Source organism: Purpureocillium lilacinum, assembly GCF_023168085.1.
Source record: "Purpureocillium lilacinum CBS 284.36 DNA, scaffold_2, whole genome shotgun sequence".
Taxonomy (NCBI): domain Eukaryota; kingdom Fungi; phylum Ascomycota; class Sordariomycetes; order Hypocreales; family Ophiocordycipitaceae; genus Purpureocillium; species Purpureocillium lilacinum.
In genome coordinates this window covers 6,186,793-6,210,032 of record NW_027072112.1, presented here as the reverse complement: position 1 = coordinate 6,210,032, position 23,240 = coordinate 6,186,793, and the positions used below count along the sequence as shown (strand labels likewise).

Below are 23,240 nucleotides of genomic sequence, written 5' to 3'. Positions count from 1 at the left end.
AGACGGCATTCGACGCCCGGCAGCCCCATGGAATGGCTTCACAGCACGAGTCGAGTCTCCTCGGCAATACAGTCGAGCTGCTTTGGCCCGGAACTTCACGCGTTTGCCGTTACGTTTGCTACTAGTGAGCTGAGACTGGCTGTTCCCCCATCTGCGACTGTACAAGGAAGGTGGTGGGCGCGGATGCAACTGTCCATTATCCTCAGCGTGCCAGGATCGCCTCATGCTCTTCCACCGTGGCTTGCCTGCTCACAGCCCTCCCAGGTACTCGCTTTCATCTCAGGCCTCTCAGCTTCTCCCACTCGTCTTCTGTCATGCCGAACCACAGCTCGTCGTACCACTTCCGGTCGAACCAGGCCACCTGCCGCCGCCGCCCCTCGAGCTGGAACCCGATGTCGCTGTAGAGATGCACCCCGCGCTCATTGAACGAGTACGTGACGAGACTGACTGTGTGTAAGCCGCCATGACGGAATGCCCAGTCGAGCATCCAATTGATGGCCTCACGCCCGTACCCACGGCCCTGATACGCGTCGGCCAACACGATGCCCAGTTGCGCATTGCGATGATGCGCAGTCGCCGCAGGGATGCCTCCCCATCCTAGGCACATGGTCCCGATGATAGTGCCTGTTTTGCTTGCCTTTCTGCCGCTGCTGTGGCTGTCGGTGGCAGCAGTGCTGCTAGTGGTGGACGATGTTGCGCTGCCACCAGCTTGCTTTGTCTCCTCGTCTGGGTGAAGGCATATCGCAACGCCTAGAAACGACTTCGCAAACTGCTCAGTTGAGTAATCGATTTCCTTCTTCCCCTGTGGCCGGAAAAGTGACGGATTCGCTAGGCATTGTGTCACCGGGTCCCCTTCAACCTCGGGCATGAAGGCCTTGATGTCCTCGTTTGCTTCGTCCATCTTGACGTACCGCAGCCGCCTGGACTGGAACGCCGTCTTGGCGGCCCCAACGACCGAATCCATGGTCGCGTGATCCACCCTTGCCTTGTTTGGCCCTGTCGACGACATCGTTGGCTTGCTTTCGGACCGCCGACGCCAAGTTTATGCTGGGCACTCCTCGCAAGACCTTGGGCCCTGGCACTTGGCTCTTGCAGTAATATAGACTGCATTTCACGACGTTGGCGATCCTCTTCGATTTTCAAAATCATGCCTGGCGCATGGAATGGATTCCCCAGGCCAATTTCCCCATTCTTGGCGCTTGTTTGATCGTTTGTCTCCCCGACTGAGTCATCGGTGATCCGCGTCTGATAGCCAGGGTCCAGCGTCAAACATCCTTCACAACAAATCCCTGGACGGAACAAGCGGCCACTCCGTATAACTTTTACTCGAGGAGTTTTCGTGCTTAGAAGTTCTACACTGCGTGGGGAATCGCTACTTTACGTCATTTCCATCATCAGCTTGCAGGGTAGCCGGCTGCCCTGGTAGGCAGCGTCGGGTTGCATAAAGGTGCCAGCCCCACCAAGCATTCGCCCAATACCTTGGGCAAAGCATAGCATGGTTGACCCTTTAATTATCAGAAGTATGAGAGATGCCACATATCACAACTAAAGGATCGAGAGGTATTATCACGACAAGCTCGTATCAATGCGGTATCACGGTTACTACGCCAACCAGGACTCCCGGGAGTGCCTCGTAGGAACGGATAGTAGGGCTACCCTTTGAGGAGATGCCCATCAGACCATGCAATAGCAATGCCGGCCGTCTATAACACAGGACGCCCTGTTTCCCGAGCCGCAGCCTACCATCGCAGCTGGTCCCACTTCGGTCACCAGTCCGAAGGTGCATCCGACTGCATTCGTATCATGGGCCCCGTCCGAATCAGGACGAGGCATTAGGGGTCGGATCACTTTCGCATTGCCTTGCGTGGATTCCATGCACCCAGCTTTTCTGCCAGATCTTCCGACCGCCCAGCAATCACCCCCCCTGGGATGTAGGAGGAGGCAATCTAGATCAGGACCAAGATGCCATGCGAGCCCAGGACTGCCGGCAGTGCCGGCGTGGATGCTGCCCCGCATGACGACGTTCCTGCAGGGCTGGCTTTTGATGGGACGAATATAGCCGGCTCGCCACGATATTACGACGTACGAGTCCTACTACTACGTACCGGGTGGTCCTAGTGCTGCGTTCACGTCTCGTGTATCGGTGTTGCACCTCCAGGGCAAAGCCGGGTCTCGTTGCCGATGCCAAGGTGCACAGTGGACAGACCGGTGGGATCAAGCTCCAGCTTGATCGCACTTATCTGCGATGGCGTGCACCAGGAGAAACTGCAGCTGCGTCTCACACGAGCTGACCTCAATGAGCCTCGCCTCGGGCATCATGTCCAAGCTCTCAAAGCATTGTCGAGTGCCGTGGTGGTCAGTTTGTCCCCGGATAGCCTTTCTGCTCAGTAAGCGGCATTCGGAGCTTTCTGAGCTCGGCTCCCCAGGCTTTGGACAAGAGCAATCCGGCGCCACACGGGAGATGTTTGATGACCGGAGTCGACGCGGCTGTCGATCGTGGTCCCCGTGAGGCCATGTGCCTTGCCAAGCGAAGCCGACGGAGCCGAAGCTGTCGCTGATAGATGCCATTGCATCCGACACCCGAGCTTGGCGGCTGTCATGCGTGTCGAGTGACGCGCGTGATGAAAAGTGTCGCGAACGCAGGAGAGTCGACTTTGTGATCTCAACATCGCCCTCGAGCACGTCAGTAAGCCACTCCGAGATGCGTGGGGTGACCGACTACGGTTCGGCGAGCCGTGTACTTGGGCTGCCAGATCAGCGAGCTTGCAAACTCGGCTCACACGGCGTACCATCAAGGAAGGCGAAGAGCCCCGACGGGATCACCCATCAGCTCAGTGTCGTTTCGAGGCTGCGGCACGGTGCTGACGTTGTAGAGTCCGCACCCGCCGGCGCCTGGCAGGCAGACACGGTGGCGGGATTGGCGCATGCACGTCGTCCCGCGTCAGGCAGACGTGTTTCCCTTTGCGGGCAGTGACCTCGATCTCGGCATGTGAGGCGGAAACATCGGCATGCTTGTGGGAAGGTCACATCGACTACGACGGCGGCGCTATCCGGCAGGGCCTAGAAGCAGTCTCGATTTTTGAACATATTCGGCTTAGGTAGACGGCCCTTGGCGTGAACGAGTACCGAACCATGGCTGCGTTAAAGATATTACGGCAGAGCACAGAGTCTTAGTCTTACTCTGTAAGTCACGACGGGCGAAACTTACTGGAGGGGGGCCGCTGTCAGACGCCGTTCCCTTGCAGTCGTTCGGGAGGCGCAGTGGCCCCGAGACCCTAGATGTGGTCTTCCGGCCGGGCCGACTGCATGCGATAAGCCAGCCCGCCACAGCCGCCAGGACCCTTTTCGTTGCGACAGCCGCGTGAGGCTCGTTTAAGGTTCACGCCGGGGCTCATGGTGACAGCGCGTGCCCTCGCTGGGCTTGACCCTTTACGGATGCCCTCTGGAGGGGACTTGGTCAACTGAATGCTCCTGGGCTTTGTCCGTCAACAGCGTGTTCGAAGCTGTGGTTCGATTCGGGTGGCAAGAGCAGGATCAAGTTTGGCCGTTGGATGCCTCGGACCTTGCTATGTTCTACTGCCTCGACCTGAGTGACCCCGTTCGCATGGGGCGGTCATGGGAGTGTCAATGAAGCACGCCTGGTTCGGCTATGCCTCCCTCTGGAACCATTGGAGGGCGTCGGAAGGCGACGCTCGCCAGAATACGTTGGCCTTCAGGAGCGCTTCGTAGCAGAAAGAAACGCCAAATTTCTCTGTTTGAACACCATGCCGTGGCCAAGCCGCCATAGACCGACTGAAGCGCGTCTCACTCATGCGAGATGATTAACACAGCTCATGAGTCGTGAGTCCGGCTGTAGAATCCCGAGGGCGGATCGCGTCTGAGGCGGCACCCGGCAACAGGGTAGGCCATGCTCTGGGCCTTTTGGTGCATATTCATCGAACCTGCTGCAGTATACAGCGAGACTCGTCTTTGCCGTTATTCTGATACACCTGAACAGCCTACATACGTAGATGCTTGCCTGGTTGGTGGGCACTCGCAGAGGCATGGCGTACAAGGCGAAGTACATTCGTAGAATATCCCGGGTGGCGGGATAGCACTTCAGACGTGCAGTACGGTGCCCAGACGTCTAGAATAGGTCTGCGAGCGCCGTGATGCAAATGGGCGCCCCGCCGTTGTTGGTGATGTTGGGTCGGTGACATGTTGGAATCCAAGTTTCAGGTGCTGGGCTCTGTCAGTGACGATCGTTAGCAGTTGGGCCACGCCAACGCTTACCTAACCCAGATTCGGAAACCGGGCAAGGCTCGCGCGTCAAGTTGTCACCACCACATCATCGTCGCGCCATCAAAGCTCGTGGTGCAATTGTCACGGCCCTGGACGGCAAAATGACTGCTTTGCTTCCTCGGTGAATACACTGCAACCGCCCGCCTTGGCCCACCTTTGGAACCTCCCTATTCGCCACCCCTCGATCCTGACGCAGCACGACAGGAGACGACGCCTCGTCAGCCCTTCGGGGGTTCCCAGCTGCCGTTCGCTGCCCGCCCAACCGACTTGAACCGAATCACCCTCGAACGAATCGTCCCGAGCCGCATCTCGGCGACATCTATACGCCGGCCAGTGTGATGGCCGAGCGGACACGTCAACTTGACTAGATCTCTCCTCTACACGTCTACCATAACCAGTCGAACCGCGGCCATGCCTCGCGATCGGCCCGCGACGACGGGTTACGAGCGTCTTGCTCAGGCCGACCGCTTCAGCGACGACTCCGACGACGACCACCCCCTCGCCGAATCCTCCGCCTCCCTCCAACCCGCGTCCGCGCCGCGATATGCACCCATCACGCAGCCCCGTCACCGGTCCGGCGTCGCCAGCCCCAAGGCCAAGCCCAAGTTTCGCCGGCGCGTGGGCAGCAACTCGGGCGTCGACATCAAGGCCATCAACGCCCGTCTGGAGCGTTGGGCCGACGAGATTGCCTCCCGCTTCAAGCGCGGCAAGGGCAAGCACCACCTAGGCGAAGAAGACCGCCTCGAAATCCACCACTCCGTCTTCCAGCCGCCCGAGGGCGTCCGGCCCGTCACGCCAGAGGGACTTGCTGAGACTTCGGACGGCGTCATGACCAAGGCCGAGTTTGACGCCGTCGTTGAGAGCGTGCGCTCGGCTATCCGTCAGGAAATCCACCCCAGCATGATATCGCAGGGTAGCTCAGGCAGCTACTTTGCCCGAAACGCCGATGGCAAGATTGTTGGTGTATTCAAGCCCAAGGACGAGGAGCCATACGCAGCCGGAAATCCCAAGTGGAATAAATGGATCCATAGGAACCTGTTTCCTTGCTGTTTTGGTCGAGCTTGGTACGCAATATCCTTTGGTAGCCGCCTCGACGTCTGCTAACTTGTCATCTCGTAGCCTCATCCCCAACCTGTCATATGTCAGCGAAGCCGCCGCCTACGTGCTCGATGCACAGCTCCGAACCAACCTCGTGCCCTATACCGACGTCGTCTGGCTATCGTCCAAATCCTTCCACTACCCATTCTGGGACCGCCGGAGCTTCTACCGGAAGAAGAAGCCGCTGCCTCCGAAGCCTGGAAGCTTCCAGGTGTTCCTCAAAGGCTTCAAGGACGCCAATGTCTTCCTGCGAGAGCACCCCTGGCCGGATCAGTACTGGTCTGGTTTCCGAACCAACGATACGCACCGGCATAGAAAGAAGAGGTGGACGGAAAGCTGCCGGCCGTCCACGTCCGGGTCGCCCGACGATGCCGACTCCAGCGACGACGAACAACCGAGCTCACGAGAGGAGCCTGCGGGGCCGCCACGCTTCACTTGGACGGAGCCGCTGAAACAGTCGTTTCGGGAAGAGCTCGAGAAGCTGGTCATCCTAGACTACATCATGCGTAACACGGATCGAGGGCTCGACAACTGGATGGTCAAGGTCGACTGGGAGTCTGGGCAGGTATCGCTTGCGTCTGAACCCGTTCATCTCAACATGGACCCTCCATCTGAAGGAAATGGACCCCGGCCCGTCGACGCGTCTCAAATGCCACCCTCTGCGACAACAGCATCGTACCCCTACAAGAGGCAGAAGCCAATGGATGCATCGAACAACAAGCCGGCTGGCAACGGCGCTCAGATATCCATCGGAGCCATTGACAACTCGCTGTCGTGGCCTTGGAAACACCCTGATGCGTGGCGCAGGTAATTTACCTTTGCTCCTAGTACTCACCAGTCTCGCGTGCTGACGATTTTCCAGTTTCCCCTTTGGCTGGCTCTTCCTCCCAGTCGATCTTATCGGGCGCCCATTCTCGCAAAAGACGCGAGACCACTTCCTACCGCTGCTGACTTCGACCGCTTGGTGGAGCCAGACGCAACTAGCCCTAAAGAGAGTCTTCCAGATGGACGAGGACTTTCAAGAGCGCATGTTTGCCAAGCAGATTGCCGTCATGAAGGGCCAGGCGTGGAACGTCGTCGAGGCGCTCAAGACGCCGGACCATGGTCCGCTGGAGCTCACGCGCCGGGCGAGAGTCTGCGTCTGGGACGACCTGGTCGACGTGCCCGTGGCGGTGCCCATGCGGGTGACGTCGTCGGAGCTGCGGCGGACCACGGACATGCGCCAGTCCATGGACGAGGCCGACATTGCCAGCTCCGTTCCCAATAGCCACGTCCCCGTCGACGACCTCTTGGGCCTCGCCAGCGCTCCCGTGGACATGCCTCGCTCCGGGCGCTTCGAGATGACCAGCCCTACGGGCGAGGACGCGCAGTCGCCCACGGAAAGCACCGTGAATCCGATGGACCTAGGCCCCAATGGCCACGCCGCGAGCGCGTCGTTGACGGACCAGCTCGCCCCGCAGCCTAGGAGCACGCAGAGCTACCAGGGTCCGTCGCGGGCCCTCAACGTCTACGAGCCGGCGCGCAGCGGCCTCCGCCAGCAGAGGCGGTACTCGTTCGCCACGGCCGCGGCGCGTCGCAGCAGCAACTCCATCGCGCAGCACCTCCACCTCCACCGTGGCGACTCGCACGAGGGGTACGACGGCGACGATCTCGAGGGCGATCTCGGGTACGCCGCCGCGGAGGGCCAGATGGGCAACCAGCGCAAGGTCATTGTGGAGCGCCTCGAGGCCGTCAAGAGCCGGAACCCCGTCTTCACCTGGTGCTGATACAGTAAGGAAGCACGCACCCAGACGCTATCTTTAGAAGGCCTTGACCCATGCTCCTTTGTGTCCACAACTCGGTGTCTACGGGAGTGCATCTACCACTTCTGCCTCGGCAGGCGTCATGTCTGCCGCGCGACCAACGCGGCGCACTTGGGCACGTCCTCATTCGTCAGCGCGGTGACACGAAACTTGGGGAGGTGCCGAGCCGGGTCTCGCCAAGGGGAAAGACACCAGAATGTGACGCGTCACTCTCGTCACGCCGCCTGTCTCGCCCATCTCCTCCCCCTCACGTCTCCATCAATCATTTGTCATTGGTACGGAGTACAGTACAGTACATTTGCATCGGGACGGCCCTTTTGCATACGGCCACATGGCGTCCCGAGGGCGGGATGCAGACAGTTTGTTTCTTTTTATATCGGCGACCGCCGCCCCGTGCGCGCTTGCGTCGGCAGCTGGCTGTGGCACCCGTGGTGTGCCCTGTGCCTTCTCTTTTCTTTTCTGTTTCCTCCCTCCCCCCGCCGCCTCCATTCAATCTCGATGAATACGAGCAAACATGTCCAGGGATCGAGCGGGTCGAGAGCTTGCCCCTCCGCGCGGAAAAGTACGGGAAAACCAAGGGTTGGCAGGGGTCACTTTTGCCGGCATGCATGTACATTATACTATCAGGGAATATTCTGTAGAAAGCGGTGAAAAGGTGGGAAATAGACGGAAGGGATAAAGTTTTTGCCTACAATGGCGCGCTTGTTCCAGGCTGAGATTGCATAAACTCGGGCGGGCGGCTCGAGGAGATTCATCGACTTCACGCCATTGCGGGCGCCGGGAGACTTCCGTCTTTGCCGAAAGGGCCGATCGAGATCAGACATGAGGACAATGACACGACGAAACGGCCTGACACTTCGCATGGGAGCCCAACGCGGGCCGTCACCAGTCCACGACGTGTGAGACGATTCCCGAGGAGCTGGTCCCCCGCCGTGCGCCACGCGGGTAACCCGAGGGTTTGGTTCGGCAAAAACAGGGGCCCGACCAGGTTGACCCTTGCAAGGCGGCGCCCACCGGTCCAAGACATGCAGCGGAGAAACGTGTGAGGAATCGGACGGTTCAATGCGGACCACAACTCACACCGGTGCCCGCCTGACGAACGCGGAGTTGCAGCAACCCTCGCGGATCCGGCGGCCACTCCATGTTGCCTTGCCGCCGTAGCAATACTACCACTGTGGCATGGATCATGCCCTCGATGCTGACTTCTGTACACGTAAATGCACAAGACGCACCGCCATCCGTGCCCACAGACCCATGGGTCCGTCAGGGATCTGTCAAGGGTCAGTCGAGGCACGGCCCGTCTGCGTCTGTGGTCAGAGGCGCCCCTTGCTCTCCGCCACATGTTGCCCCCAGCGTACCGGAATGGCAGTCCTCAAGAACGGCCACCCGAATGTAGTCACTGAATTGCCAGGCCGGATCACGAGCTTTCTGGCCAACAGCGTATCGCCCGGGCGGCCAGGCTGCGCTCTCCCGAAGCACCAAGTAAGCTAGGAGAGGCGTCGGTAAGCGAGAATCTGTAGGTGTAGTGAGTCGTTCGAGCTTGTACTCCGTAGTAGGCCGCTGGCAACCCTCGCAGCATCCATGCCGGCGATTGGCAAGGATAATCCAAGTGTCGCCGACGAGCTGCACACCCGTGTGACAACCGCTTCGGCAAAGCCCTGATTGTACTTGTGCGGCTATGCCTGCGGCTTCGTCATTTGCCAAACCGACTTCTGGGTGTCCAACGCCCGGCCGTGGGTCTTGCTTGATATGTTACCCACTCGACACCACTGTGTTGCCCAGGTACCCTGTCATGACCCGCCGCTGGCAGAGCACTCGAAGCCAATAGATCCGTAACCTCTTCTGGCTTCGCGCACAGAATGCGGGCGCCTTGCTCATGATCGGGCCGTTGCAGCGAGGCAGCAGCCCCCAGCGTTCCTTGCAAAGGGTCGTCGGCCGCGGTGCCGTTGACGATGCATCAGGTTTCTGTGGTACGTTCCTACGCAGCTCCTGTGCGCCAGTGGAACGGTTGCCGCAAACGCCATAGCCACCCAGGGGTTCTGCGCATATTGACCCTTTCGGACCCAGCTGTAACGAGCCACCAAACGCAAGAGAAGGTGGTGAGAGTAGGACCCCGTACAGCGTCGGCTCGTTCTTGCGCTCAATGTTGACGCGCCAAGCTCGTGCCTTGAAGGGGCGGAGACGATCTTTGGCCTTGGTCCACCAGCCAGTCCTAGTCCATGGCCCAGGATCCAACGTGCCATTCCGAAGTACTGAGTACCCATCGCGGGAGGGTACTGTCGTCATAAGACGCTGTTTCCGACGCTGCTTGAGCTGGCAGACGTGCGGAGAGGAGGGGTATATTCCCGCTCCAGGGGCGGCCATGTCGCAATGTTGGATCGTGAAATTACCATGCTTCCTCCATGGCCATTGCAGGTGCGCACGTGCGGCAGTCTGCAGCTTTTCTTCAACACGGACCCTGTGTTCCTCGTTCGCGTCGTTCCCTCGACGCCAGGGACTGTCACTCGTGTCGTAACCATCCAAGGCATGCCACCTGTCCCGCCTGTCAGGTCGAGGCGCGAAGCCTGCTCAGAGTCAGGCAGCAGCCCCATGAATGCACGCCGGCGCACGACGACTCAGCTGCTGACGGCTCAGAGACTGTACAAGGCGGCTCGGGCTGCACATTTGCTGCGAGCTGGGTCAACGACCCCACCATGACTGGCCTCCTTGCTGCCGGGTGTTCTGACGTGCATGTCTCCGGCGTATCGGGGCCGTGTCGACATTCGGCAGCACCTGTAGGCGTTCCCTGAAGGTTGCGGCCCATCCGCCCGGGTCGGTCCAACTGTTGTTTGCAGCCGCCCCCCAGTCCTTGCTTCATGCGCTCTCAGGCGGCAGTCGTCGATACTCCGTCCCCTACGAAGTACCTTGGGCAGCGAGCGCCGCATGCTGATCTCCAGCAGGGACTGCTACTTTCTGTCAGGTTTGACAGACGCCCCAGCGTCAGGTCGGATGCTTTTCGCCTTTCAATAAATCCATGCGACCGCAACACCCTGGGGGCTGCGGTGCATTTGCATTGCCGCCTTCTCGGAAGCCGCCCTACGTGGTCGCTCCACAGCCGTAGCCGCCGCATATCAGTGGCTCACGGTACTCCCGCAGTCCAACCGTCCAGCAACAGAGCAATTTAGGGGGTGATATGCGAGCCAAGACAGCCCGGAGTCCCTCCTGTATTCTCTACACTGGTAGGTATGATGTATGACCTGCTCGCAAGCATTCAGTCTCGGGTTTGGCTGAGACCCGATTCTCTTGAAGCTTTGCGAGAGCCGGGCAGCTAGACAGAAGCCGGTCCAGCGTAAACACGGCACTGTCGGGCCATCCTGGAATCAAGAGGGGGGCCTTTGTTTTGGGTGGACTGGGCCCGCGCTCCGGGTACCACATGACGCCTTGGGCCAAATGCAATGCAGAGTCGGCCTTGATAGGGTCTTCGCCACACATTCCGTGGCTCAAGAGCAGGCTCCCACATCCGCGTGCAACTGGCGAGGTAGCGAGTATCCTGAACCCCGTCTCTCGGGAAGAACATGGCCGCCGAGTCAGAAGCACCTTCCCCCCGAGGACGCGGTGCGCCAAACTAACAACCCCTGAAGAGACGGAACAGCCCCCCTCGACGAATCCTTCGCGGAGACGATCGACTTGTCCGGACGGACATTCCAAAGATATGCCGTGACCAACGGCATATACTTCGCGCCGATAGACGAGGTAGTCCCAACCGATGGACGCACGAACGGCCGAGGGGTTTCGCCCCCATGATGGGTGCTGACTGACCAGAGCAGGGGGAAATCGCGCGATTGGAGCTTATGCACTCGGTGCTCTCCAAGGTCTTCGACGATCGACTCATCTTCCCCCCCGTACATGCGCCAGAACGAATTCTCGACTGCGGCTGCGGAGCCTGTGACTGGGCTGTGGACGTGGCGGAGCACTTCCCGGACTCCGAGGTACGCTTGCTTTGACTTGAGTCCTGTCGTGCTGCTCTCTCCCTGGTTGCCACTGCCGGGCTTCGCGTCTTGCTACCAGTGGCATGACTATGCGTGTCCCGTTGGAAACGGGGAACGGCGCGACACTAGCCAACATCCAGGGCAGCTGCTTTGGGAAGAAGACGCGTTTGGTGACCAAGGCGGGAGCCGGATGTCAAGATCGCGTCCATTGGCCCGAGGCTAAGGTCTCCTAGGTGCTTGGTATCGACATTAGCCCGCACATGATACCGGAAGACCTGCCGAACAATCTCGAGATCCAGATCGACGACCTCAATGGCAGGTGAGCTGAACGGCCATCTCATCGCGAGGCTCTGCTGACGCGCGGGCCTAGATTCACGTTTCCGACCGACCACTTCGACGTCGTTCATAGCCGCCTGATGGCCAGCGGCATACATGCGAATCGGTGGCGAAGCTATGTGCAAGACATATTTCGAGTCCTCAAGCCAGGCGGTTGGTGCCAAATGGTGGAGATATACTTCAACGCGCAGTCAGACAACGGCACGCTGGAACGAGGCCAGTAAAGGTTCCATTTGGAGTTGGAGCTGCGCCGCTGACAGACTATTTGGCACAGACAACGCCCTTTCCCGGTGGTCGAGCTTGTACCTGGAATCTATGCACCCTCGGAAAGATCCCAGAGCAGCACTCCAGCTGCCAGGCTGGATGCGAAATGCGGGCTTCACAGAGGTCGAATCCCGGCTGCTGACTCTGCCCATGTGTGGCTGGTCCAACGGTACAGGATAGAATGGTGCGTCGTCCGGGAAATGCGGCGGTTGACTGTGAGACGGCAGTGCCCCGGGACAGCGCTATCGGGATGGCCAACCTGGAGAATATAGCCCAGCTGCTATATTCGATGGCCGTGTACCCCGTAACCCAGTGGAAGGGGTATGAGTTCGACGTCCAGGCACGCTGACGGGATCCTGCCGATGCTGACGCTGTGGCAGGATGTCTGCCCAAGACTTTAGGACCATGGTCGATCAGGCAAGCGCCGAGGCAAGCAATGCCTCGTTCAAGGTGCGGACAGCGTCAAGGCGTGGCGAATGTTCCGGGAGGGGAACATTGTTGCCGCCTCACTCGGGTCTGTGTCGGACTTGGCTAACTCATGTCCTGCACCCAGGCCTATTTTCCGTTGTAAGTCGCAAGCTCTCGGAGAAGGACGGGCATATTCTGTTGCTGAAACGTCGCGGCGGCAGATACGTTTGCATCGGCCGCAAGCCTGCGCGATAGGGGGCACAATGGCCTCAGCCAGCACCCGCGAGAGGAGCCGGAGGCACTCGGTTTCAAGGCGGTGCAGGCCTGCTTCGGGAGCCGTCGGTGTCGTGGGAGGGTGCCGCCTTGAAGACGCAATGATGGGTGTCGTCGAGCAGCGGCAAAGAGCCGGCCAAGGCCGTGTCAATGTTGGGATGCGGAGTGGTGGGGACACGGTGCGGATGAGATGATGGTACTCGTGGAGTCGTGTGAGCCTCCGGGGGCAGATCGCTTCATGCGAGTGCTGCGATGGCGTGGCTCGTCTCGGGCAGCTACGGGCCTCATGTTGGAAGTGCACGAGGAGAGCGAGAAGAGGTTGAGGGTGGAAAAGGTCGCTGCACGGAGCCGGCCAAGTTGAGGAAGGCACGAAGGGCGCTGAGGCAAGCGCGTGGTTGAGAAATGAGACACCACCAACTCCGAGTCAGTCACCGTCCCTTCCCGTCGGTTGGTACCGTAGAGGTCGCAGCCTAGGCGAGCAACGGCACAGCTCGTCGGCGCGCCTCGGGTGGGCATGGCACGCTCAGGGCCATCAGTTAACTTGCCTTACCTACATATCTTATCCTCACACCTTGGCCTATCTTGGGCGTCACGAATAAGAGCTGGCTGAATCGACGTGCCACCTTTTGACCATGGGAGCCGTCTGCACAATGCCCGAGCTCCGAAGCGAGCGCCTCCTGCACGCAGAAGCCAAGGTACCTGACGTGCTGTACCACCATTCTGCCAATGGCGCCATCTCGATACCGACACTCTGGGACGGGTTATGGGAACAATCCCGGCACCGCAACGTGATAGGAGGCGGAGAATCCGCCAAACCCGACACGTCTCCAAGCGTACCGTCTTCATACTTGCGGGCGTGTCAAGCCAGGGATGGGCGACGCCACTGGAGATCTGGCGCCTTGCCTGCTTCTCGGCACGAGGCGCCACACGGCCTATCGGCGCTACTGTCGCTGCCAAGTTAGCGGTGCCTGCATTGGCTCGCACTGCCTTGCAGCTCTGTCTCGTGAGACACTCCGCTGTTCTTGTGGGCGCCGGCCCAGCGGCTCAGGCTCAGGGGTCGTCGACAGCTTGACCACTTCCGCCCGTGCCTGTTTTATAAACCAAAAGCCCCGACTCAGCAAATTTCGCCCACGAAAGCCACTCTGGCGATTTTCTTTCCTGGCCCAAGACTTCACCGTTTGTGCAGACCGAGCAGAGCTGGGATCTCGTGGGCCTGAATTCCATATCATTCACTAGCGTGGTGAGCAAGGCAGCCCATCCTTGTTGGTCATGCCAAAAGGGGGGACGAAGGGAGACTTCATTATTGGCTTCGGGAGCTGCCTGAGAGGTGAAGGCAGCGCTCGCTTCTGGAAACAGGAATCGTCCTCCCTCCAACTGTCCGCTGTATTAGCCGACGATGCCGCATAGCATCAGCTCGACTTCTTCGGCCCTGTCACCTCAGCCCAAGCATGGAGCACGCTGTCGCCTTTTAACATGGGATGGTAGTTTATTGCCTACAGCACACCACCCGTGTCTCTTGCTTGACCTTTCGATGTAAGAAGAAGCCGGATATATGTATTCGCGAAATTATCGGCCGTCGCGGCGTGGGCGTCGATCCCCAAATGGCCGTGGCATCCAAGTGCAAGTTACTCGAGCAAACGGGATATCTTCTTGATCAAATTCATTTCTAGGTATACGGTAGGTATACGGAGAGGGAGGCACCCTATGCTTGATCATTTCGCCTTCATTGGAGTATATCATGAGCCGTCCAAGTTGGGGTTTTGGTGTTGGCGGATTTACAGCTCCCAGCATCAGGCAGTTCTCCACCAGGGGCAGTTGCACTGAGCGCCGGCCACCACAGAGGTCGCCCCGGACCAATTGGGAGCTCCCGGCCCAGCGACACCAAGAGCTTCGATTTTAGCAGCTCTTGCTGGCCTCACCCTCGACCACCTTTTGCACCTCGCCCTCCTCTCTGTTGAAGCCGCCAATTCAACAACTCCTGCGCCGACAAATCGCTCGCAACCATCTCCCAGTCTCTCTCCCACCCCAATCGCATCTCCGAATGGCCGCGAAGCCCCCGACCGGCCTCCTGGCCGCCCTGCGCTGGTCGCAGCCTGCAGCCCGCCTGCCCCGACACGCGCCCGCACTCCGACGAGCCCCCCAAGCCCGGTCCTCCCGACTCTACTCGACGACCGACGACGCGCCGCCGCCCTTCTTGTCAAAGCTCAAGGCCGACCTCAAGACGGCGATGCGCGCCAAGGACGCCCCGCGGCTGTCCGTCCTGCGCGCCATCATGTCGGCCAACCTCAACGCCTCCAAGACGGCGACGCCCATCAAGACGGACGTGCAGCTCGTCGCCCTGATACGCAAGATCCAGAAGAGCGCGCTCGACGCCGCCGCCGAGGCGCAGGCCGCCGGCCGCCAGGACCTCGTCGACAAGGAGAACGAGCAGGCGCGCATCCTCGACGGGTACCTCGCCGACAGCGGCGTGCAGTCGCTGGGCGAGGCGGAGCTCAAGGCCCTGGTGCAGGATGCCGTCGAGGCGTCCAGGGCTGCGGGCACGGCGGCCAAGTCGCTCATGGGGGATGTCATGAAGCGCCTGGCGGGTGCGCTCGAGGGGAAGGATGTGGATAGGAAGCAGGTGGCTAGCCTGGTCAAGGAGCTGACCAGCCAGTAGCCGGAGGCCCGGCACGGTGTACAATTACTATAAACCCTGTACGATGCTGTACGTTTGTACGAGTAGTGGACGATTTGATATCTCGGCGCAGCCAAATACATCACCACCCGCGTGCACAATCGCAATCGCTGCTTGGTGGGCAGAGCCGGCCGAGGACAGGGGGTGCATTCCCCACGTGCCCGGCACCGGAGCCCCGCAACCTTTGCCGGCCGTCATCGCAGCCGGCCCGGCCCCGACCATTACACTGTACGAGAAAAGCGAAGTCAACTGCAACGGCGAAGTGACTCACCAAGACTCGGCTTGTCGCGATGCGCCGTGGATATCCGCAACAATCCCAGAGGCAGCGAAATGCATAAAGCCATTGTCTGAGCCGCCACCAGCAATCATTCCGTAGGCCCATTCGGGGCATCAAGCCACTACCCTACAACCTCCAATCCTGCATCTCAGCTTCAACTCCGCCAAACCACCATGGCCCGCAACAACATCAGCTCCGGCTCTGCATTCGAGGCCGAGATTGGGTACTCGCGCGCCGTGGTCGTCGACGACTGGATCGTCGTGTCGGGAACCACTGGGTAAGTAGTGCCAGCAGCCCCCTTGCGCCAACATGCGTGCTGTGCGTGCGAACGTGTGTACTCACGCGCGCAACACCCCAACAGGTACAACTACCAGACGGGCGAGATCTCAGACGACGTGGCGGAGCAGGCGCAGCAGATCCTCGTCAACGTCGACGCCGCCCTGCGCGAGGCGGGCGCCTCCATGGCAGACGTGGTGCGCGTGCGCTATATCCTCCCGGACCGCCGCGAATTCCCCAAGACGTGGCCGGTGCTGAAGAAGTGGTTCGGCGAGGTGCGTCCGGCGGCGACCATGGTCGAGAGCGGGCTCATGAAGGAGGAGATGAAAATTGAGATTGAGGTGACGGCCAAGAAGGGCTGCGGCGCAAAGAAACAGTAGGGAATGTTGCATTTACAGCGCATTCACATTGCAGTCACGACGCGGAGGTGACAAGAAGTGGTTTGGGGCATGTAATCATTCATGAGGTATCAAGGGTAGCCAAAATCGCTGCCTACTTAGTAAATCAAGGTCGCTACCAATGCGCCTGCGCCGAATGTGCTCGCAATAGTGACGACACTCGAGGCCGACAGCAGCGACATGCCGCTGATGCCGTGGCCGGAGGTGCATCCGCCCGCCAGCCGCGACCCGACGCCCATGAGTACGCCTCCCAACACGGCCCGCAGCGGCGGCACCTCGAGCAGGGGCCCCGCCACGGCACCGAAGACGACCGAGTCCGACAGCGCCCTGGCGATGGCCCAGGCGCCGGCGCCGGCGCCCGCCGCGAAGAGCATGTTCTGGTACGTGCGCGGGCGCTTCTCCGCGGCGGCGCCGTCCCGGACCAGCCACCAGAAGTGGTTGCCGGCATCCTCGAACGAGCCCGAGATGCCGACCATGGTGCGGCGCGTGACGAGGGAGACGAGCTGCGCGAGGCCGATGAGCAGCCCGCCGACGGCGCCCGCTGGGATGAGTGCGCCGCCGGTGGTGGACTTTACGCCCCCGGCGGTGGCGACGACGACGGCGACGCAGGCCGCCTCGAAGAGCACGAGGGTGGCGGCGCGGGAGAGCCCGAGCGTCTCGCTGATGACGCCGGACTCGGGCTTGATGGCGCCGTCCTCGCGGCGGCGCTTGACGAGGGGCGCGAGATAGCCCGTCCACAGGACGCCGCCGGCCAGGGCGCCGGCGAGGGCAAAGAACCCAGTGCGGACGCCGGTGGCGAGCTGGGCGTAGAGCGTGCCGGGGCAGGAGCCGGACAGGGCCATGCCGGCGCCGAGCAGGGCGCCGCCGAGGACGTTGCCGTCGTAGCGGGAGAAGAGGCCGAGCGGGGAGGAGCTGCGCGGCTGGATCTTGACGTAGCCGAGCTTCTCGGCGATGGAGTATATGACGCTGTTCGGCGACTCAGTCAGTACGCGGGACCATCCAAAGGGGAACTAAGCGAAGGAGAAGAGAAACGTACGCGCTGCTGGCGGTGGCGGCGAGGAAGGCTTGGAACATGTGCCAGGACTCAAACTTCATCTGCGAGACGACGACGGCCGGGTTGGCGAAGCCGGCGGCGACCATGGCCGCGCCAAAGGCCACGCCGGAGACGAGCGTCGTCGTCGCCATGGCTGTTGGCGGGATCGGTCGGACGGTGCTTGATGATCGTTTTATTTCCTCTCTTCTCGTCTGGCTAGTACCAGACTGTCCGAATTCCGGAGGACCCAGAACCGGGGGCACCAAAAGGGTTATAAAACCGTTGCGAGGTTTTCCACCGACAAGCGGCAGGACGTGAGGCTGGAAAGGAACGGATCGTAGTCCGTAGCGGGATTCTTAGCCAGGGCTCAACTTAAATATATACCGCCGCGCGCTCGTCCCTACATATACGGTCGTGGACAGCATACCTTGACGACCTTTGTGGCTTCGTGGGCCCCCCCTCCCCTGGAGGACGGATCGCGGCGTCGGGCGGGCCTACTGTTGCTAGCATGCACCAGCTAACGTTAGTGCAGTAGTTCCCGAGAAACCTATGCGCTGCGCCCGCGCCCAGGCGATCGGGAATGGATGGAGGCCGGCCGGCGGGCCATGATGTGCCCACGCAGAGCAGAGAGCGCCAAAGGCAAAGATGGCAGCCCACGCAGAGACCTGCCAATGGCCACTGCTCCGGCGATGCGCCATGGCGTGGTCGCCGAGTCTGCGTCAGGGTGCGCAGCGCGGGAAGGGAGGCAGCGGAGCCTGTTGGGACGGGGTGGAGGGGGGAGTCGCCGACCAAGTTCAAGGTTCTTGGGGGGGAGGGGGGATCGTCAGAGGCTTGGGGGGTCGCACGTGTTGTTAGTGCCGTGGCGGGCGGAACATTTTGCAATGCTCGGGGACCATGGCGTGCGTGCCAGCCTCCACTGCCTGCCCGGGCACTGGGGCAGCAGCGGTGGTGGGCGGATGCACGGCGCCTGAGTCGGTGACGGAGACGGTGAGGTCACTGAGGTGACAGCTGGAAGGCATTGGCCGTGCCATGGAGCGCTGGGTCACGTCGGGCAGGTTGCCAGGTTCTGTACCATGCTCCGTACCTACGTCGCGGGAATATGCCCGCTGCCAGGCAAGGCAATTCGTACTCCGCATGGAGTGTAGTCCCCGCCAGCGCAGGGCCGTTTCGCTGTGACGTCGCACGACGATGCAATCTCAGCGCACATGGTCGCCGACTCGTCCTTTCTTTCCTTTGCTGGGCACGCACGCACGCACGCACGCGCCCACTGCCCGCCCAGGGCCCGGGACCCCGGATCCCCAATCACCGTGCTGTTGCACATGGTCCCCGGCGGGATCTCTGGCATGCCTCGCATTTTTTATTGCAACGACAGGCCGCGACGACGACAACGACGACGGCGCCGAAGGACAGAGAGAGCATTAGCAGATCTCAGCAAGGCGATGGATAATTACAGCCAAAACACGTCTTTGCTCCTTGTGCGACGAGGCCACGTGCTGCGCAGGGTCGCCATTGGACCGCGCCGCCGGGACTTGCATGCAAATGCCGGGGCGCCGGGCCTGCGGGCATGCTGACGGATCGCCGAGCGAAGGGGGGCGTTGGACGAGACAGACACTGAACAAGCCATGCGCATTTGGTTCGCGGGTGCCTGCCATGCGCATCGGCGGCTCGGTCGGATCGGTCCATGGATGCAATCTTCCTGCATCTGCGCCATTCGCTCCCGCTTCTCGTACCCCTTTTGCCCTGGCTGAACCAACACACACACGGCACGTCGTGAACACGGACATAGTCAACGGTCGCGTGCTGCTGCGCCGCCCCGGTCGTCCGGCCGCTCACCCCCTCCCCGCTCAGAACTCACAGCCGGAGCGTGCGACGAGCGGCCGCAGCCGAGGTTCCTGAATCCTGGGGCGCGGGCGCGGTTGGTAATCGGGCTGATTGTCTGGGCGCCCCCTTGTAGGCGGGGCCGTGGCCGCTGCTGTCCGCCCACTGTAGGTCTCCGTCGGGGGCGGCTTGCCCCGCTGTGCCGGTGCTCGCTCCATGTCGCTGGCTGGCGGCGGGAACGTCATCCCGTTGTCGATCCGAGGTGAGACTATAGCATTCAACCGCGACCCTCTGCCGGGTGTAATCATTTTCTCTCTTCATATCGTTGTCGTTTCGTTTGACTTCAGACTCACAGTTGGGATCGGTAGCGACATAGCCCAGAACCGCCGCGACGATGCCTCGGCTCCTCCACATCAAAAAGATTGACGGCAAGCCCGGCGAGGTGTACTACCCGTGAGTGAACGGCTGTCTCTCATGCTGCCCATTGGACTTATCATAGAATCAGAGCATCTTGCTAATATCACGCGTCTCAAAACAACAGGCTGCAGCTCAAGGACGTCCCCAAGCCGCAGCCCGGCCCCGGCGAGGTCCTCGTCCGCCTCACCGCCGCCGCCCTCAACCACCGCGACCTCTTCATCCGGCACCACCAGTACCCGGCCATCTCCTTCACGGCCGCCATGCTCGCCGACGGGTGCGGCGTCGTCGAGCAGCTCGGCCCCGGCGTCGTCGACAGCGGCCCCGCTTCACTCCTCAACAAGCCCGTCGTCCTCACGCCCATGCGCGGCTGGGCCGCCGACCCCGCCGGCCCCGAGCCCGGCTCCGTCTTCAGCGTCACCGGCAGCAGCCGCCTCACCGACGTCGGCACCGCGCAGGACTACATCGTCGTCCCCGCCGCCGAGGTCGAGCCCGCGCCCCCGCACCTCTCCCCCGCCGAGGCCGCCGCCCTGCCGCTCGTTGGCCTGACGGGCTGGCGCGCCCTCGTCACCAAGGCAGGTTGCGCGCCGGGCGACCCCGCCACGCGCGGCAAGAACATCCTCGTCACGGGCATCGGCGGCGGCGTCGCGCTGCAGGTTCTCCAGTTTGGCGTCGCGCTCGGCTGCAACGTCTACGTCACGTCTGGCGACCGCGCCAAGATCGACCGCGCGAAGGCGCTGGGCGCGCGTGGCGGTGTTATCTACAAGGACGAGAACTGGGAGAAGGAGCTCGCGGGATTGCTGCCCCAGGATAGGCCGTATCTCGATGCCGTCATCGACGGCGCCGGCGGCAAGGTCGTCGCCAAGACGGTCCGGCTGCTCCGCCAGGGCGGCATCATCTCGCAGTACGGCATGACGGTGGCGCCCAAGATGGACTGGTCGATGCAGGCCGTGCTGGCCAACGTGGAGCTCAAGGGCAGCACCATGGGCTCGAGGAAGGAGTTTGGCGAGATGGTCAAGTTTGTGACGGAAAAGAAGATCACGCCTGTCATCAGCAGGACAGTCAAGGGGCTGGACAACCTGGACGGTATCGACAGCCTGTTTGCAGACATGGAGGCCGGGCGGCAGTTTGGCAAGCTCGTGATTGAGATTGACACTGGGGATGTGTCTTCATCAAAGCTGTAGACGACGTAACAGGAAACAAATACACAAGCCAATGCATGCATTGAATTTGGTCTGCTTAAAGGAAGTGACTATGCCATGCCCAGACCGTCCTGACCGAGACGCGCGACTCCAGAAATCAAACGCCATACATGCAAACAAAAAGCGGCCAGAGGCTGCATGCCAGAGACCATGCCATCCTTCTTATTCGTCCTCCTACTCGGCCGTCTTCTTCCGCTTCTTCTTCGGCCGACCGCCCTCCTCGGGCGGCACAAACTCGGCCTCGCGCTCGCGCTGCTTCTCCTCCTTCCTCTCCTTCTGCTTCTCCTTGCGCTCGTTCTGCGCCGCCCGCTCCTTGGCCTCCTTGCCGAGGAAGTACTCGCCGCTCTCGATCTGCTTGTCGACCTTGCTCTTCTCGGGCGCCGGCGGGAACGGCGTGTACACCTTCTTGGCCTTGTCGGTGACCTTGTGCGGCACGCGACGCTTGCTGAGCGTCTTGCGCCGGAAGTTGGGCAGGAAGCGGTCCCAGCTCTCGTTGGCCAGCTCTGGGTCCTTGGCGAGCTCGCGCTTGATCATGAGCTCCTTGATGTGGTAGATGGGGTGGACGTTGTTCATGCAGTCCTCGACGACGCGGCGCACCTCCTTGAGGCCCTTGTAGGGCCCCATGGCCGACACCGTGTTGCCGTGCACCAGGATGTACGTCTGCGTCAGGAGCTCGAGCGCCTTGAGCGTCGAGCCGTTGGGGCCGAGGATGCGCTGCCGCCGCTTGACGAACCGGTCCTTGCTGCCGACCAGGTTGCGGATCTTGATGACGTCGCACGCCACGCCGTCGTCGAGGATCTTGACGGCCTGCGGCGCGGGCACGCTGCGCGCGAGCAGCTTGATGAGGTCGCGGGCGTTGAGGATGGCGGCCGGGTCGAACGTCTTGCGCGTCGTCTTGACCGTCATGGAGCCCTCGACGAGATCGAGCGTGCACGCGATGCCATGCTTCTCCAGCGCCTTGGTCACGAGCGGCCACGCCTCCTTGAGGTACACCTCGCGGTACTTGGGGAAGAGCGTCGCGAAGGACGACTCCTCGGCAAACGTGCCGCCCAGGTTGTCCTTGGCCGTGAACTGCTCAATCTTCCATTTGTCGATGTCGTCCGTATCCCACGGCTTTTCCTTCTTGTGCGTCGACGGCATCGTGGTATTCGCCCGTTGGCACGTTAATCGACGGGGATGACGTGTACAATAATCGGAATCGCCAGCCGCGTGGGAGAGAGTTCGCTCGACCGCTACTGTAGATGTGTCGCAGTAGGGATGTCGTGTTTGAACGATCACGGTGCCTCCAGCTTCCAAAAAATTTAGGATGCCATGGGCTGGCTCTGGAAAATATTGTGGGGCCGACTCCGTGGCGGGGCAGTCTGCCGGAAGTGGGTCGCTCCAGCGCCCAGTCAGGGACGAGCTCCTAAATCTTTCTCGCAGCCTCGCCTCACCACCAGCCGGACGACATCGCGACAGCACCTCCAACCCTACGGCCTACCGCCCTGCCCCGACACCAATCGCGCCATAATGTCCAAGGCAAGGGGCGCCGGCGGCGTCGACCAGATCGTCAAGCTCATCGTGGGCGCCGGCCAAGCGAGCCCGAGCCCGCCGGTCGGTCCCGCGCTGGGCAGCAAGGGTGTCAAGTCGATGGACTTTTGCAAGGTGCGATTCCTCCGAGCCGGCCAGGAGCACGGCCTGCAACGATATTGGAATTACTCGGTGCTGACTGGATTGCGTACAGGAGTTCAATGCCAGAACAGCACACATCACGCCCGGGACGCCGATGCCATGTCGCGTGACCGTCCGACCCGACCGGTCCTTCATCTTCGACCTCCGCACGCCGCAGACTTCCTGGCTGCTCCTCAACGCAGTTGACGCGCCCAAGAACAAGAAGGGCAACAGGAAGGGCGCCAGCAAACCCGGCCACGAGACGGTCGGCACCATCAGCCTCAAGCACGTGTACGAGATTGCCAAGATCAAGCAGTCAGAACTGCGGCTGTCGGGGCTGTCCCTCGAGGGCCTGTGCCGGTCCATCATCTACCAGGCCAAGTCTATTGGGATCAACGTTGTGGCATGACGTGGTGGACGTGTTGGGGCGAGAGATGTCAGATAACGAGCCTCGGGATGCCGAGACCAGTGCGGTCGCAGACAGAGAGCCCTCGTCGCGGCCAGTGTACAACATGTTACAGATACCATCTAGAGGACAATTGTACGATTTTACGCTTGTGTTTTTGGAGATGTCATTTCACTGTTCCCAGTGTCCATGAGGTCTGTATGATGGCCATGCGCCGGGGTTCACATGTTGCCGTGGATGATATATGATGCAAGGCGGGCGCATCAAGGCTACCACGGACAGTCATGTGATCCGGGTTTGAAGATCCCGAGCAGCAGTGCCGACGAGTACCTTGTGCCTTAGAGTTCCTCGATTGACGGGACACTGGGTCATTATCCTTACTCAGATAAGAGCCGCGATGACGAATGCGAGTGGGCCAATCCGTCTCCAACTCAAATGTGCCAGCTGAAGGGCCAAGGATGCAGCATCAGACGATGGGTTACGCGTCGCGATTAACTCCTCATATGCAGCAGCCGCCGGCGGACGAGCCGAGTTGCGAGGGAGAAGGGCTATACCGCAGTATAAGCCCGACGACGCAGGTACCTATCCGCGAGAGGGTGACTTGATCCCCAACATTGGCGGTCTGGTCGCTCAACACAGATGTCAATGCGACGGCCCAGAGC

The 23,240-nt window shown here is 61.1% G+C and overlaps 9 protein-coding genes across 9 annotated transcripts; 6 read left to right on the top strand and 3 right to left on the bottom strand.

Annotated features, from left to right (window-relative positions):
- Positions 1 to 274: 274 nt before the first annotated feature.
- Positions 275 to 964, bottom strand: PLICBS_003665 (uncharacterized protein; the record flags this gene model as incomplete). The annotated part of the gene is made up of 1 exon (XM_018323428.2): positions 275 to 964. The coding sequence occupies one exon, from the start codon at positions 962 to 964 to the stop codon at positions 275 to 277; it is 690 nt and encodes a 229-aa protein (XP_018178658.2).
- Positions 965 to 4,692: 3,728 nt separating this feature from the next.
- PLICBS_003664 (phosphatidyl inositol kinase) lies at positions 4,693 to 7,145 on the top strand (the record flags this gene model as incomplete). The annotated part of the gene is made up of 3 exons (XM_018323426.2): positions 4,693 to 5,345; positions 5,401 to 6,186; positions 6,242 to 7,145. The coding sequence occupies 3 exons, from the start codon at positions 4,693 to 4,695 to the stop codon at positions 7,143 to 7,145; spliced, it is 2,343 nt and encodes a 780-aa protein (XP_018178656.1).
- A 3,590-nt stretch (positions 7,146 to 10,735) lies between these two features.
- On the top strand, positions 10,736 to 11,709 carry PLICBS_003663 (uncharacterized protein; the record flags this gene model as incomplete). Its single annotated transcript, XM_065600266.1, has 5 exons — positions 10,736 to 10,746; positions 10,802 to 10,913; positions 10,988 to 11,149; positions 11,383 to 11,468; positions 11,520 to 11,709. The coding sequence occupies 5 exons, from the start codon at positions 10,736 to 10,738 to the stop codon at positions 11,707 to 11,709; spliced, it is 561 nt and encodes a 186-aa protein (XP_065456338.1).
- Positions 11,710 to 14,471: 2,762 nt separating this feature from the next.
- On the top strand, positions 14,472 to 15,086 carry PLICBS_003662 (uncharacterized protein; the record flags this gene model as incomplete). The annotated part of the gene is made up of 1 exon (XM_018323425.2): positions 14,472 to 15,086. The coding sequence occupies one exon, from the start codon at positions 14,472 to 14,474 to the stop codon at positions 15,084 to 15,086; it is 615 nt and encodes a 204-aa protein (XP_018178655.2).
- A 468-nt stretch (positions 15,087 to 15,554) lies between these two features.
- On the top strand, positions 15,555 to 16,037 carry PLICBS_003661 (uncharacterized protein; the record flags this gene model as incomplete). Its single annotated transcript, XM_065600265.1, has 2 exons — positions 15,555 to 15,658; positions 15,743 to 16,037. 2 exons carry the CDS (start codon positions 15,555 to 15,557, stop codon positions 16,035 to 16,037), a joined length of 399 nt encoding a protein of 132 aa, XP_065456337.1.
- A 116-nt stretch (positions 16,038 to 16,153) lies between these two features.
- Positions 16,154 to 17,240, bottom strand: PLICBS_003660 (uncharacterized protein; the record flags this gene model as incomplete). The annotated part of the gene is made up of 2 exons (XM_065600264.1): positions 16,154 to 17,021; positions 17,092 to 17,240. The coding sequence occupies 2 exons, from the start codon at positions 17,238 to 17,240 to the stop codon at positions 16,154 to 16,156; spliced, it is 1,017 nt and encodes a 338-aa protein (XP_065456336.1).
- A 2,060-nt stretch (positions 17,241 to 19,300) lies between these two features.
- Positions 19,301 to 20,504, top strand: PLICBS_003659 (uncharacterized protein; the record flags this gene model as incomplete). Its single annotated transcript, XM_018323423.1, has 2 exons — positions 19,301 to 19,359; positions 19,448 to 20,504. 2 exons carry the CDS (start codon positions 19,301 to 19,303, stop codon positions 20,502 to 20,504), a joined length of 1,116 nt encoding a protein of 371 aa, XP_018178653.1.
- Positions 20,505 to 20,696: 192 nt separating this feature from the next.
- PLICBS_003658 (ribosomal RNA assembly protein krr1) lies at positions 20,697 to 21,662 on the bottom strand (the record flags this gene model as incomplete). Its single annotated transcript, XM_018323422.1, has 1 exon — positions 20,697 to 21,662. The coding sequence occupies one exon, from the start codon at positions 21,660 to 21,662 to the stop codon at positions 20,697 to 20,699; it is 966 nt and encodes a 321-aa protein (XP_018178652.1).
- Positions 21,663 to 22,031: 369 nt separating this feature from the next.
- On the top strand, positions 22,032 to 22,581 carry PLICBS_003657 (mitochondrial 54S ribosomal protein uL11m; the record flags this gene model as incomplete). Its single annotated transcript, XM_018323421.1, has 2 exons — positions 22,032 to 22,166; positions 22,246 to 22,581. 2 exons carry the CDS (start codon positions 22,032 to 22,034, stop codon positions 22,579 to 22,581), a joined length of 471 nt encoding a protein of 156 aa, XP_018178651.1.
- Positions 22,582 to 23,240: the final 659 nt, after the last annotated feature.